Genomic DNA, 15,258 nt, shown 5'->3' on the forward strand with positions numbered 1-15,258 from the left:
AAAGACAGATTAATTGCAGACCAAGAAAGAATTAAAAACTTAATCAGAATTGATATAACAAGTACATTAGTTTGCCTTCGTGTGTGACATCAAACTTAAACAAGAGTTTGTATCTAGAAAAATAAAACCAGTCTGGTAAAGAAAACCGCATACTATTACATCTCTCAACTCTTTGGTCCAAGCAATTTCAGGTCTTTTGTGTGCCCGGTCGAGCAGCACCGAGGTAGATGTTTACCAATCCCATAATAGCAAACCTGGTATTGACACAAAAGACACGAAAAAGGAAAGATTTCAGAATAATCATATTACAAAATTACGAACTTACAATCACATCACATCCATACAAGAAGAATGAACACATAAATTATTGTGAATAAAAGTAGCATTTAAGATTTCCAAATTATGCCCTAAAGCTGAAAATTTTAATTTCTTAATCTCATACAACAACAAAAAAATTTCGTCAGAAAAATGTTGTTGTTTACTGTCATGTCCCAATCCCAAATGCTTTGGTAAACTAATAAATCATACACAAATTTACATAAGAAACTTGTAAATACTAACATTATGGCCATGGAGATCTGTTTGAGGTCGTTTTCAATGCTCTTCATGTTGACCAGTGATTGAGCACAGAATATGATTGCAAGCCAAGAGCACAGCTTGTACTGCATATTTATATATAAATTTACACTTCGTTATTCAAAATGCAATGAAATATAGCAAATTGGCAAGAGAGAGAGCGAGAGCACATACGCGGAACATGACGCCGGCGATGCCGAAGACGACGGCGATCAAACCCGAGTAATCCACTGGTAGATCTTGCGGCTCCACCGTCGCCGGCACGTAGGGCTTCGCCGCCGATGGCTGACGTGGATCGTTCGCCGTCGATGACATCTCTCTCTCACTCTCTCTTCCTCGATCGAATAGTCGAATGGGCCTCCGTCTCTCGATTCGAGTTTGGATCGTTAGATAGATGTAGGAACCACTGACTCACTGAGTAATACGCTGCGATTCCAAGACCGCCTGGAAAAAAAAAAAAAAAAAAAAAGTTAAAAGCACGTGCGGCTCACGTGGCAGCACTCTATGCCCCAAACGCTCCTCAAGCGCGTGTAGAACACACTTCACACTCCGTTTTCTTCTTCGCAAGTGACTGCCCAACTCAGCAATGGCGGACCCAACTCAACCCCCAACAATGGAAACCCCAAACCCAGCGACCCCTTATTCCTCTCCTTCGTATTCTTCAAAATCAGCAAACCCAGGTCCCCAAAACCCAAACCCAAGCCCAAGCCCCTCACCAGTACCACCATCAGTGGCAAGGCTATGGAGACCCACTGCACAGCGCAACCTGAGAAACCAATGGTCCAAGTTAGCTTCTTACAGACAAGAATGGGCCTCTTCTTCTTCTACTGCAAGAGCGAACGCCACGTCTCTTGTAAACGCCTATCTTTCTCTAAAGTACTGCTCTCTCTCTCTCTCTCTCTCTCTCTCTCTCTCTCTCTCTCTCTCTCTCTCTCTCTCTCTCTCTCTCTCTCTCTCTCTCCCCCCCCCCCCCCTCTCCCTCTAAAAGTTTTTATATTTGATTTTCTGGGTCATGGTTGCAATTCAATTTCATGCTTGAATGTCCATACTTTTTCCTTTGAAGTTTCAATTTTTAGAATTTGGGTTTATGCTGACTCTTTCAGATACATGCCTTCAATGGAGTTGGGTGTTCTAAGTGATATGCCCAATATACGAAAGCAAGCTTGTCAGAAATTGTTTAAGCAGCAGGTAATAGGCAAGTTTTTAATTGGATTATTTTTCTTACTTGTAACTTTCATTGAGCTCTTGTAAGCTTATCTCTAGTAGTACTTGCTGAATTTTGTTTCAGGAGCTCCATAGGAGCAAACTTTTATCATCATACAAGGACATGGTACACATTCTTAACATTCTCCTTTTGTTCTTTTCTGGTTTTATTAAAATTTGGCACACATCTTTAATTTGTTCATTTATTTATTTTTGTAAAGTTAGATGTGGTGAGACACTGGAAACTGAAACAGAAAAATCATGCTTCATCTTAGTTAATACATGCCTTCTAATTGTGAACTGCTAAGCTTCTGGGAAGGGGGATATTGTATCTGGCCTAATATTAGAGTGGCACTCGCATCATGTGGCCAAAATGCCAAAGAATATAATAAGTTTAGTTATGGTGATGGATTTGTGCACAGCCTCTAAAAATAAGAAACCAGAATCTAGCTGCAACTTGACAATATGACTTGTTATTGTTTTTGTCTCTTGATATTAGTGAATTGTATCGTCCAAAGTTAAGAGAACATATAGTGCTTGTAAGTATTGACCCACAAAGAAACATCGAGGATGATAATTTAGATTAACAAAATTCATTATATTTCCCTTTCAAGATCATGCCAAAATTAGTCAAATGAGCAATTTGAGAGGTTATGGTTGCATAATGAATGATAAGGATTTTTATGAGATCATTTGGAAGTTGCATTATTATTATTATTTTTTTTAATGTTATCTACAGGTTTCAGATGTAACTCATATGGTCAGAACTAGTAGATCCATGAGATGCTTTCTCAAAGGGACAAGCAATAGTCCACTTATACAATTTTCAGGCTATTATGAAGATAATAATGATCCTGGAGATGGTGGTGGGATTCCAGTCTTCGCATTTTGGTCGATATCTTGCTTTGGTACATCTACATTGAAGATAATAACTATTGTCTAAGTTTAAAGCTAACATTGTATAAAGTTCCATATGATTTGATTTTATCTTTTAATTGTCTTCTTTGAGCAATCTCAGAGAAAGTGGCAGAGGAGCTTGTCCATATGCTTAGATTGGAACTAAATTTGAAGGTAAATGGTTGTTTCCTTGGCTGCTATGAAATCTTCTATCTATCAAGGCACATTTTTAGTTATATTTTTCTTATTTGCTACTTTATACTTGGTGTTGTTTGGTCTGTGCAGCGTTTGCTTGTGGTGGAGTTACTATCCATTAGTTGCAATGTTCCAAGGGTCTACAGTCTGCAGTGGTCGGATGAGCTTTATCCAGGTGAATTTGGTGATTTGAGTATATGCAACTTATATTCTGAGGAGGCTTGTGAGCCAATCCATCCAAGATTGCATGATCAGAAATCTGATATGGCCACTGCACGATGTAACCAGCATCCAGATCACGATGTTTTGCAGGTATGGGTGCCACTGTTTATGCAATTGATAATTGTGAAAAATAGGGATTTAGCCCTATAGAGACATTGAATATATAGATTTAGATACACACACATACACCCACAACCTCAGGACAAGGTGGGGTATGGTTTGGTTCCTATAGATGCTTGGTTTAATTTTCATATATGTTCTTGTTGTTTTGGTCAGACTTGAAAGTTATATATATAATCCCTAGAAAATAATGTGCAACCCTTTTGTTCAAAAGGCCAATCCAATATCATGTCATATAAAAGCAGTTTTCTCGGATGAAAAGACTTACCATTATGGTTCTTATTGGTTTTAGAATAGTGGTTTGCCAAAGTAAATTGATTCATTGAATGGAGTTGTTGTACATTATAGTCCAACGGAAATGTAATCTCAACCTGCTATGTTGCTTTCATGTATATTACCTCTCAATTATTTTGGTTTGCAGGTTTATCTAACAACGTGGCTTGCAGAGGTGAATATAGATACTCATAGGTAAGAATGTTGTGCGTTTCTTAGCTCAGGTCATTTCTGACTTTTTCTTTAATAATAAGTGATTACATGTCAAAAAGGTTTAATTAATTTCCTTTTTCTCCTTTAAAAGGGTGGATGAAATATTTGCGGAGGTTGGAGAGGAAATGCATGTTAGGCTTTCGTGAGCTGCTGCTTATGTTATGCCAATAGGCTGAAAATTTGATTTGATACTCTTGTGAAGAGTCCCTTGTTACTTGTAAAAGAGGAAGTATGCATGAAATAACCGATGCTCAATTTTGGCAAAGTCCTGGAGCCCCAGAGCCCCCCGCGACTACGGAAAAGAAAGAACCAGCAAAGGGTGTGGACTGTGGAGGCATCTACAGAAGAAGTTAATGCAATGCCGATGATCGGAAAGACAACTCTAGTTGTCTACGTTTATGTTGGTCTGATGGTTGCACCACTTTGTACACCTGGTTACTGCCAATGGCCAAAACGAAACTAGCATTGTTCTTGAAACTGGTGGCATTGATTAATTTTAACCAGACCTTAGAATTACTCAAAATTATGAAATTTGTTTGTCGTCTATTGATTTTAATATTTGCTTCAAGCTTTTTATGCTCACCAAACTTGGGTCGGTCTACTCTAAACTTCATTCAATTGATAACAAATTTAGTGAGCAGAATTATTGAACGGTTTACGGCCACAAATTGATTTTGAGCTTGGAAATGACAGAACTAGGTAGGGGTGGGTTCGGTACGGTTACCGTACCGAAACACCCATACCGAATTCCGACCGATTGGAGTCGAGATGAGAGTTTTTGGTTCCGATACCGTACCGACGGTAGGCGGTAACCGTTCACTTTGGTATCGGTCGGAGAATGGCGGCATCGGAGCGGTATTGAGCTTGCCGAAAACAACATCAACAACCAAATTAAAGAAATCAGAGAGAGGAGGAGAGATAAGACAGAGAGATGGGGAGAGATAAGAGGGAGAGAGGGAGGCGACGATGGTTTCTGGTGGAGTTCGTGGTGGTGGCAGGGGTCTGAGAAGTTGTTAGGAATCTGAGAAGACAGAGAGAGGGAGAGAGATAAAACAGAGAGAGGTGTTAGGAGTAAAGGGTGAACTTCGAGAAGGTGTGGCTCAGAGAGTGAGTGAACATAGGTGAAGGACGAGGCCAGAAGAAAACAGGCGGAGACTAGAGGTATGAAACTCATCTCCAGGTCTGTGTTGTTGGGGTAGCGACTGACTTCCAGTCTTCCACTGTGACTATGAGTTATGGCTTCTATTTCTCTAAAGTCAAGGTCAATGAAATATGGGCTTCCACATTTTTATTCTATAGGCCCAAAAGCCCAACCTTCAGCCCACCCAAACAACCAACATCTGAACGTGTAATCCCCTCTCTCTCACACTTCACTTCTACTTCTCAGTTTTCAATCTTCACTCTTGTAGGTTTCTCTAGATCTCTTCAATTCTTCCTCTTCCAGTTTCAAGCTTCATCTCCATTTCTGAGCTTCTTGTGGCTGTTCTTGGGATCATCTTCTTCTTCTAAGCCTCACAGCCTCAGTGCCTCACTCACTGACCCAGGTATTTCTCTTCTCTTCTTTTGGTTTTTGATTTTTTCTAATCTAAGATTCAAGAAGGGTTCAATTACGATTTTAATTGAAATGCCAACAAAAATATCTTGAAACCTTGAAGATAAGACAGAGGGTTCAATTAAGATAAGGCAGTGGTCTGAGATGGTGTTAGGAGGCTGAAAAGACAAATGCCAAAAAAAATAAAAATAAGAGAAGAAGAAGGTTTCTGCAAATCTGAAACCAGAGAAAAAGAATAAGAGAATAGGAGAAGAAAAAGAGATATCGGTACGGATCGGTATATCGTTGGTATGAGTATATCAATACCATTTCGATCCCGTTTTTAGTCGGTACGGTACGGTATTTACTCCGCTACCGAAAATTTCAAAAAAAATACCATTCCGATCGGTACGGTACCGGTACGGCAACGGTATTTTTCGGTAAATCGGTAGAAAAACCCAGCCCTAGAACTAGGCATTGAGGCACTGTAGTGGATTTCTCAGCATGACGTGCACCTTTTTCTTCACCCTCCCCCCAAAGCAATGCAAATCAAAATTGTAAATATTTGGCCAAGTTAAATTTGAAACGTAACATAACCAGCTGGAAATCTATATTTCATAGCTGGTTTAAAAATCAAAAAATCAAAAAAGTCAACTCTATATAATTTGTCAGAACATAAATGGTCCTTCGAGAATAAAATCTTCATCCAAACTTTAATAGTATATTAAGGTCCCTCCAGAAGCGTCTTTCTAGTGTCAACATTGGGCAATAACAAATGCGTAACACATAACTACTAGAACATGAAGTATACAGAAACAGGAACAAGTAAGTATGAACACAGTAAAGAAGATGCATTGCCTGAAGTATTTCAAAAAAAGATGTACAAAAACATCTTTAAATTTGAGGGATGAATATTCTGAAATCTCTAAGGTACAACACATGAAGGACAGAGGAAGCAAAACTCCCTAGTTAAAAATAAACATATGTACAAATGGTTATTTGAGAACAAGCTGACCCATCCATGAAAGTAAAACAAAACAGAATACACTACTTAAGCTAACTTATTAATAAAGAGTTTGACGGTGTTTGACTGTTTCACAGGTACACCAAAAATACATTGTGAATTTCCCAATCCCAATGATCAGGCAAGGTTAACACCCAGACATCATTTATTTCTTTGACTCTGAAACTACTGGCACGGGAAGGCATGATAAATCAGGCAACACAGTGGGGATACCTTATTTTTTATGCCAGATAAATCAAGTAGAGAATTAGATGGGAACCTGAAGCAACTTGAGCACAGATTCCAACGTAACCAAAAACAGGCCACTTCATAAAGTATCCAGAGAATTAACCCCCGTTGACTTTTTAACAACTGAGCTGAAATTCAGTCAAAATTTCTAAAACTCCTAAAAAAACTTAAGCAAGTCAGACCACATAACTGATTAATTAAAGGGCCGATATCTTCATTCTTGCTCTTACCCAAAAAAAGGCTTAATTGTTACATTAAGATTGAAATTTCAGAACTCAAGACCACGGAGTGTCCCCTTTCTCATAAACCTCAGGTGGTCCAAAAACAAGGTAAAACCTCCAGTTGATGAATTTCCCATGCTTAGGATTAAGAACCAGAACACATGATTACTTGAATTATAGAAGTGTGTACAATTTTGAGTAACCAGACTGCGGTTCTATCCTCCCCTTTCAGCTAAAAAAATGTTGGGGCATCGCAGTTCCTTTCTAGACTTCCAGAGTATACAGAGACCATCATATATTTCTCAAAAATGATATCAATAGCCTATAATGCAAAGAACTAAAGGTCTCCATTACTTCTAAAGGAGACAATCTAGAATTCATTCTTCTCCTACATTCCCATTTGTGTAACTGTTGTTTGCGAAGCATGTGCCATTAGATAAGTTGAAAGATAACGGACCAGAGAATCAAGAGGGATGTGGAGACAAATGGCCGAAAGAGGGAAAAATAATCAATTAATGATCAAAGTGAAAAACATTGTACCCTGTCTGGCAGATTTCTAGGCACTGGAAGTGCAGTAACATATTTCTGGGGGCAGGATTTTTGAGCATTTGTAGGATCGGAGGATGATGAGGCCTCAGTCCCATCACCTTGTGCCCGCCCGTGAAACTTAGCAAACCGATTGATGACCGAAAACTTCTCCAGGTCCTGGCTTTCCACTCTCAAGTCTAAGATTGATGTTCTCTTGTCCAGTCTGCATCAGTAGAAGGAAGCATTACACCAGAGTGAGTGAGTGAGAGAGAGAGAATACACATATAAGAAGCACACAACGAGGATAAATAGTAGACATATAATATGGGAAGTAAGATCAACTACATTGTCAAAACTAGAAAGCAGAAACAGTGATATGAAGGAAAGGAGGAGGTCACGAAGCTACCTCAACAAATCATTTTCCAGCTTCCTTGCTTTATCAACAAAGTCTTCTACAGCTTTTGAGAAGTTCCGATGACTGATTCTCTCAGGTGTCTTAAGCTTCTCGGGTAAACTATAAATCATATATACAAAGACTTAATGTTAGTATTCAGTGAATAATGCAAAAGTCATAAACCATCCATTCTTTGGCTTATTGGGAAATTTTGAATAACTTCCAGACAACTCTTACAGGTTTACACTGTCAGGAGGCAATGGAGTTTGAGTATCACTCCCAGAGCAGGAGATGGCGGCATTGCAAGCATCCCCTAGTGCTATTCTAGAAGCAAAGTAAGCCACACTCTCATAGCATGAGCTAGCATCTGCAGAGAGAACAGCTGAAGGAGGAGGGCGAATCAGTTGCTGCATAAGCTGTGTTGTCAAGATAAGCCTTTTTTTGGGCCTAAGCATTGGCAGTCCATCTTCAATCATTTCAGTTTCATCTTCCACCTGTTAACAAATATGAAGTGATTAGAAATCTCCAAAAGAATTACTAGATATCAAAGTTTAGTTTTGAGCAAGTGGTATAACTAGGAACAAACCTTCTCAACCAGTCGGCACGTTGCTCGGGCCCAGTCTGCTTCTGACACACTGCAAAAAAAAACATTGCATATGTTAAAACTCATAAAAAGATCCAAGTAATTTTCTGTATAAAGAAAAAAAAATGCAGAAAACAAAAACAAATGGAGCATCTGTAGTGATCAAACAAGTTTCATGCAAACCACCTGATATTTAGAAGCCTTTTGGAAACCTTGGTCAGCTCTTTATGCCACGATGAAAGTTCAGATGTAGCAGTTTTACGCTTCTTTGGTCTCACAACAATTAAATTTTCTTCAGTTACATCAGGACGCATTAAATGAGGGGAAGTTAATGGATCATTGGAAATAGGTCTGGGAGCTGAACTCTGCGGGATTGTAACAAGTTTACTACCATCCGAAGTAGCACCAGGTTGCTCCATTGATTCTTGAGCATGCAGATCATCACCAGGCTTTCCAGCATTGGAAGGTTGTTCCATAGACTTCGTAGTGGTTCTCCGTGTATCATGCATTGGCAGCATTTGCCCATTTTTAAAGGTTCCATACTGATCAAACCACGATGGCGCCATCTGGGGACTAACTTGAGACTGTTCACCTCTAAAAGAAGATGCATTACTACTACTAGAGAAATTCTGAGAATTCTTCTGACTAAATGCATACATATCCTGACAAGATGCATTTGAATTTCGAGTATCCCCAAGCTTGGATGAAAAATTTAGCATCTTAGAATCTCCAGAAGGAACTGAGGTATGTTCAGCTGATGAATCTCTTACCATGGTATTATATCCATAAGATGATTGTGAACCTCCCTGGGGACCAACCAGCTGAGTCTCTACACCAGAATCTGGACCTTTCAATCTCTTCACACTCCGATCACTTCCATCAATCTCTGTACTTTTCATAGCCTGCACTTGGTCCAGCAAGGAATAACTGTTATTTGGCCTTAAAGAACGGCCAAAAGCTTCAATATCTCTCTGAGTAGCAGCAGAGTTTGAAACAGATGCCTCAAAAATGTTATTTGCAACAGATTCTTTTCCCTGTGATACATTGGTCTTTTGGGCAGTCTGAATGTTCTCAGGTGATACTTGTTGTCCAGTGCTTTGTTTGGATGGTTGCTCTTTTGCAACAAAGCTTTGAAAATTTGAATATACACCAAATGCAGACACGCCATTCCCTCTTTCTCGGGTATCTTGCTCATTGAGCCTTGGTGATCCAGGGAAAGTTGTTACCACATTGTTATTTGTTTGAAGCTGTGATTTGAAGAAATGAGCAGCAGCCTTGGAAGGTTCAGCACTTACTGAAGGTTGCTGAAATGGAACACTGGTCCATACATTGGTCAACACTTTAGGAGCAGCACCTTGATTGGACATACCAGATGTAACAGAAGGCTCAGAGACGTGAAGAGTATCTGATTCCAGGATTTTTGGGGCAGCAACTCTTGAATGGGATTGGTCTGTAATATTCAGATGGGATGCCTCTGCAGAAGCAAGGTTATTCTGTGAAGTACTTCCAGACATATCTGGCACTGATGGCAGAGTAGATTGACTACTTTGAGCTCTCTCACAAGAATCATCCCTCTGTTTCGGACGGAAAGGAAGCCTATCAAAAGGTATATTAACAGACTGGTCTGCTGTTAATTGTCCACTTGCAGCAGTCATGTGCTGATTTTCACGTTGACTTCTTGAATGAGGAAAACCAGATTTAAGAGCTGCAGAAAAACCTCCCTGAATATTGTACTGTGAGGCCTTATTCCCTATCTGTCCTGAGGTACCAGAGAGATTATTTCTAAAATCTCCTTGAGATGCTTCACGAGAAGAAGGTAAGGACTGAACAGATGCTGTGGAGGCCAACCATGTATGACCCTTTTCTCCTATCTCAGAATGGACAGGAGAAGTGAAAACTGCTTGTGAGGAGCTCTGAAAAGACAAGGCATGGTCTGGAATTGGAATCCGTTGAGAAGGAGGAGCCAGCTGTAAACCAAAACCTTGAGAAACAGATGACTGATTACGCTGAATGTAACCTACAGAACCATCAGAATTTTCCACTTCAGGCATCTCAGATGATGTATTGTGATCAGAAGAGCTGAAATGTGTAGAATTGCCACGCTCCCTTGGTTGGTCCACCTTGTGAAGAAGTTCAAGCATATGTTGACTGCAATGGATTGGAAAAATCAAAGCCTAAAATTAAACCCACCATGCAAGTCTATATATGCATGTATGTGTATGTAGTAAATGGCATTATAAGGCACTGACACCTTTCTTTGACAAATAAAACAGTTTATTGAAGAGAAAATGGAAGAGCAAGGGCCAAATACACAGAGAATCTACAAATGACTTGTATTCTAAAAACATCTAAAATTTTACAGGGCAAGGAATCTAAAAAATAGCAGATTTCAGAAAGAAATGATATACGAGATGGTTTCCACACACAATGTATGTACAAATTTGATAGGATTAGAAAGAAAGTGGGCCATGTTGGATGAGAGTAATTGGTTGGAGTGGGAAAATGTAAAACTACCACAGTATCCCTAAAAGTAATAAGGGCATACATGATATTCCTATATGATGGCAGATAAACAGGCCCTATCAAAAAGTTGGACTTAATCACATGTAGATGAGGCACCTAAAGTTCCTTGAGAACCAGACGCTACAGATATACAGTCAGTTTTAAAAGTAAAAGTAAACTGTGGACAAATTCTTTTCCATTATGGCATATAATATAATAGGATACCCAGCTTTTTAATAGACATAAAGAAGAAAATTGTGAAACAACAAACTCAATAAAAAGTTTTATCTGATACCAAATCTAAAATATGAACAGGTAGAAAAGACTTAAAGTATTCAAGTACCTTGATGGTGGTGCAGCCTTGTTTGGGGCATTATTACCAGTGGATCTGTCAAAGGGAGAAGACGTACTTGGTGCAAAACCTGGAAGCGTACTTTTTGAAGGTGTCTCATCCAAACCTTTTGTGTCAGCCTGACAAGCAGGTAAATGCCCAAGTGGGTAGAATATGTCAACTATACTTCAATTCAAAATTTCAATAGAAAAAATAAAAACAATTAAGATAAACCTGAAACAGAAATTTTAAACTGATTAATTAAGAAAACCAAAACTAACTTAAAACTTTGGCATCATTCTAAGAAATGGAAAAACCTATTGATCACCTTCTCCATTTCCATAGAACTTCTATCAGTGTGACCAATAAATTTTGACTGCCCAAAACTCCCTTGGTCATGACTTTTAAATCCTCTAGAGACTTGCTGGGACATAGCCTGCGAATGTGCCAAGTGTTTTCTTCCATAAGAAGGTTCTACTTCAACATCCACGTCCCCCATAGGATGATACTGAAACTTGCGAGTCCCAGGGGGTCTTCGACCAGCATTACCAGATGATTTTTGTTTGCTTCCAGGAAAGGCACGTGACTCACTGCCATCCGAAACAACATTTTCCTTCAAACCACCCATGGAAGTATGGTGGTGTAAATTAGAGCCAAAAGTGTCACTAGAATTCTCTTTCCTAATGGAGTTCTCCATATCATGCATTTCAACTGCTCCCCTGTCTAAGCAATTGTTCCCAGATGACTCCAAAATTGGAAGATTCTTATCTTGATGGTGCTGGTTTTTGCCCAGAACCTCGCTTCCTTTAGAGTTCACTGAAGAATCAACAGCTTTCCAGAAATCATGACTGTTTGTAAGCTGTTGCTGGCTTTCTTGGTTGGCTCTTCCGGTGCTGGAATTTGATTTAGCAACATGGTTTATACTTGAAACCTCTCTATTCAATTGTGGGCTTCCAATGGCATATTTTGCATGTTCCATTTCAACATTTGGGTTTGGAACAGAATCAGTCTTCCATATACCAGCAGAATGGCTCATTTCCTCATGCATACCTCTCTTACAATCACCACCTGGAGCAGGTCGTGATAATATTTGATTCCCATGATTTTTCAGACTGTTACTCCCATCTGTTGACATAGATTCAATAAAATTCCAACCATTTGACATATTGAATGGCTGACCATCATTATTATGTGACGAAATGCTTTGTTGACGGTTCCAAGAACCTGAAATATTATTTGCATTTATTTCTGTACCTGATGAATGACTAATATTTCCAAAATTATGACTGCTTTCTGCAGGTGGCTTTTGTAGACGACTGTGATCCAACCATTTATTTTCTTGTTCAGGTATCTGTTGAATAAATCTCTGAGAAGAATCACTCTGAAAGACTTCACCTCGTTCATGAGAAGCTTTAGGTCCTAAATGCTGAAATCCCTGAGTACTAGAGAAACTAAAACTCGCAGTGGGCCTATTGGCATCAGTGAACCGTGGGGAAGGCCTAGAATTCAAGTCAGAGGAAGAGTGCAAGTTGTTACCCGCCCAACCAGATTGTTGTTTGCCACTATCAACAACACTTGAGGGATGCTGATTCCCAGTTGGAGGTTCTGGATTTCGAAAACTGGGACCACACCACTCTTCCTGTAGCCCTGTATCAGCACTAGAAGTTTCTGCAACAGCAGACTGCATAAGAGCACTCCAAGTCCCACTTTGTACAGAAGCAAGTCCACCAAAGATATCCGTACCATCCAAAATATTAGAGCCTCCCATTCCCACATTTGTGCTCCTACCAAAGGCATCCCACAGATTGTCATCTGAGCCAAACAAAATCTTCTCTTCGGTTGGATCTAGGGTAGCCACACTCTGTGAGGGCGCGACCTGGACTGCTGCTTTCTCCTGTGATTGTCCTGACAGTCCAACTAGCTCTTGCCTCCCTTGGAATTCCTCCATGGGTTCATTTCTTTGCTGGGGATTTACTTGATGCAAGTTTTCCAAATTAAATCCACTATTCAAACCTTGAGCAGCAGTAGGCCCAAACATACTTTTTCCTTGAAAATCCTGTCTAGAAACCAGCGATCCATCTTGCATATTAACCCGATCCGAAAATGAAGCATACTGATTACCTGGAAAGGAATTACTACTAGCCGACATCTGCTGCAGTGCTGGTTTATCCATTTGATTATGAGGGTATGAACCAGGTGTGCCACTTGAGCTCGTAATTGGAACTCCATATAGAGATTGATCAGCTTGTTGAGGAACAAAACCCATCAACCGCAGTGCCTGGGCTTGTTCAGGAGACAAAGCATGTCCACTAGATGTCCCCTGCATAACAGGAGAAGCACCACGCTGCAGCCAGTTTGTGTTACCTGCCACAAGATCAGGCGCCCATTGATTGTTAGACGCTTCACTGATCGGAACACCATTGATCAGGGCTGGTGAGTGGTTACCAGCAGCCTGTTTTGTAATGGAGGAAACCTGATTTGCAAGAACCTGTTGCCTTTCTAGTTGCTGAAGTTGTTGCTGCCTTTGAAATTCTTGAAATTGTGTGAACATAACCTGTCGCTGTAATAGCTGCATGTCACTAATCCCCGATTGCTGCCTTGGCAAAGACTGCATCATGCTGAGATGCTGACCACTCATTTGCTGTTGGCCACCAAAAAAATCAAAACCAACAGGAGGTTCTGAAGTTTCCAATCTCCCCGAATTTTTTTTATTATGTTCAGCACCACCTCCTCGCTGTGATTCTAGTCCGGACAAGCCTCTGGATGTTAAATTTTGCCGATCAGATTCTGTATCCACTCCCAGAAAGTTAGCTTCATTCTGCCTTGTCTGGAACATCTGATGTGGATGTACATAGCCATTCAGATTTGGCTGTTGAATTTGAGACTGAACTCTGCCAAACTCAGGCCTCAGATTTGATTGCATAAAATTCAAACCATGAGGCACATGCATAGATTGACTCCCATGTCCTCTCTCAGAATCTGCTAGTAATGAAGGAATAGAGACATTTAGAAACCAGTAATGGCACCTCATTAGAGTCCTCATAATAAAGAACAACCCCCCCCCCCCCCCCCCCCCCCACACACACACACAAGAAAAAAGAAATACCTGTTTGCTGTACATTGTAATTCTTTAAACTTGAATTAACAGGAGCACCAATCTGTCTCTGGCTCCCAACCCACAGATTGTTACTTAGACCCGGCCAGTTCCCGTCAACAGCCTGCGGATGATGCTGACCCTGTGACAAATTTTCTTGGCCAAAGAAATTGTGGACCCTGTCTCCGACTTCGTTTCCAGGCATAGATAATCCAGCCACAAATTTGCAGCAGCTTAAGTTTCGTTGAGAAAAAAGCTACCTAAGGAAAACATGAATAGAGTTCAGAGCTACCAATACTCCTGTGATTCTAAGAGAGCATACAATCAAAGTGAAGTTCTTTCAAACAAATCACATCCAGAAACACACCTTCTTCCAGTATAATTTAGTGTCGCTCCAGCTGCCATGTTCCCAATCCCAAATAGCTTATCCTGAATACAACCATGTGAGGGCGTTAGGCAAATATCAAGTAAGATCGAAAGAAAAACCACCGCAATTCGAACTGTAGAAGCTGTGGCATGGCTGCCCAGCCATGAAATGACAAAACCCTAGCGTAGATTTGCATTCCCAACAGAAACGGTTCAAATTGAAAGAAAATTAGGGTTTCTTGGAGAGAGAAAGGGAGGATAAACTCACAGTGACGCTGAGATGCCCCCATTGAAGCTCGAAACTGGTCCTCTGAGACTGTCAGGTTGCGAAGCGTTAGGGTTTGAATCGGCGAGAGGGAAATGGGGTGTCTTTGATCTCAGATAGAGAGAGATAGAGAGGGAGAGGGAGAGAGAGAGAGAGAGAGAGAGAGAGAGAGAGAGAGGGAGAGAGAAAGAGAGTGATCGCAATAGTGCGAAATTTTCAACGAACTGAGAACAAAACTGAGGTTCGGGACGAGGCTAAGGTTCGTCAGTCAAAGCTGGGTGGCTTGGGTCCGAATCTGGGTGGAAAAAGGGAGGCGTTTTTGCGAAGGCCTCGGGTGGGTTCAGGGTTGTGAAGAGTGGTTGAGGGTAGAGAGAGAGAGTTAGGTGATCCAGCAATTAAATTGTGCCACGTGGCATGATATTGTGAGCCCTATCAAATTTTTCCTTTTGATTTTGCTCTGATGTTTAAGGTGAAAATTTTTAAATAACCCAA

The 15,258-nt window shown here is 40.4% G+C and overlaps 3 protein-coding genes across 3 annotated transcripts; 1 reads left to right on the forward strand and 2 right to left on the reverse strand.

The window, feature by feature from the left end:
* Nucleotides 1-13: 13 nt before the first annotated feature.
* Nucleotides 14-980, reverse strand: LOC147275035 (asterix-like protein). Its single transcript, XM_086227704.1, has 3 exons — nt 751-980; nt 562-662; nt 14-254 (listed from the first exon to the last, which is right to left on the reverse strand). The coding sequence occupies exons 1-3, from the start codon at nt 889-891 to the stop codon at nt 188-190; spliced, it is 309 nt and encodes a 102-aa protein (XP_086083830.1). The 5' UTR covers nt 892-980; the 3' UTR covers nt 14-187.
* Nucleotides 981-1,094: 114 nt separating this feature from the next.
* On the forward strand, nt 1,095-4,222 carry LOC147275036 (uncharacterized). The gene is made up of 8 exons (XM_086227703.1): nt 1,095-1,452; nt 1,680-1,764; nt 1,865-1,906; nt 2,519-2,687; nt 2,798-2,850; nt 2,962-3,183; nt 3,635-3,681; nt 3,791-4,222. The coding sequence occupies exons 1-8, from the start codon at nt 1,163-1,165 to the stop codon at nt 3,843-3,845; spliced, it is 963 nt and encodes a 320-aa protein (XP_086083829.1). The 5' UTR covers nt 1,095-1,162; the 3' UTR covers nt 3,846-4,222.
* Nucleotides 4,223-6,848: 2,626 nt separating this feature from the next.
* LOC147275037 (dentin sialophosphoprotein-like protein) lies at nt 6,849-14,914 on the reverse strand. Its single transcript, XM_086256665.1, has 10 exons — nt 14,770-14,914; nt 14,503-14,564; nt 14,148-14,395; nt 11,370-14,020; nt 11,054-11,181; nt 8,395-10,356; nt 8,212-8,260; nt 7,863-8,119; nt 7,638-7,745; nt 6,849-7,454 (listed from the first exon to the last, which is right to left on the reverse strand). The coding sequence occupies exons 3-10, from the start codon at nt 14,338-14,340 to the stop codon at nt 7,223-7,225; spliced, it is 5,580 nt and encodes a 1,859-aa protein (XP_086112791.1). The 5' UTR covers nt 14,341-14,395; nt 14,503-14,564; nt 14,770-14,914; the 3' UTR covers nt 6,849-7,222.
* Nucleotides 14,915-15,258: the final 344 nt, after the last annotated feature.

The sequence above is a fragment of the Dryas octopetala genome, chromosome 9 (genome assembly GCF_963921425.1).
Source record: "Dryas octopetala chromosome 9, drDryOcto1.1, whole genome shotgun sequence".
Taxonomy (NCBI): Eukaryota; Viridiplantae; Streptophyta; class Magnoliopsida; order Rosales; family Rosaceae; genus Dryas; species Dryas octopetala.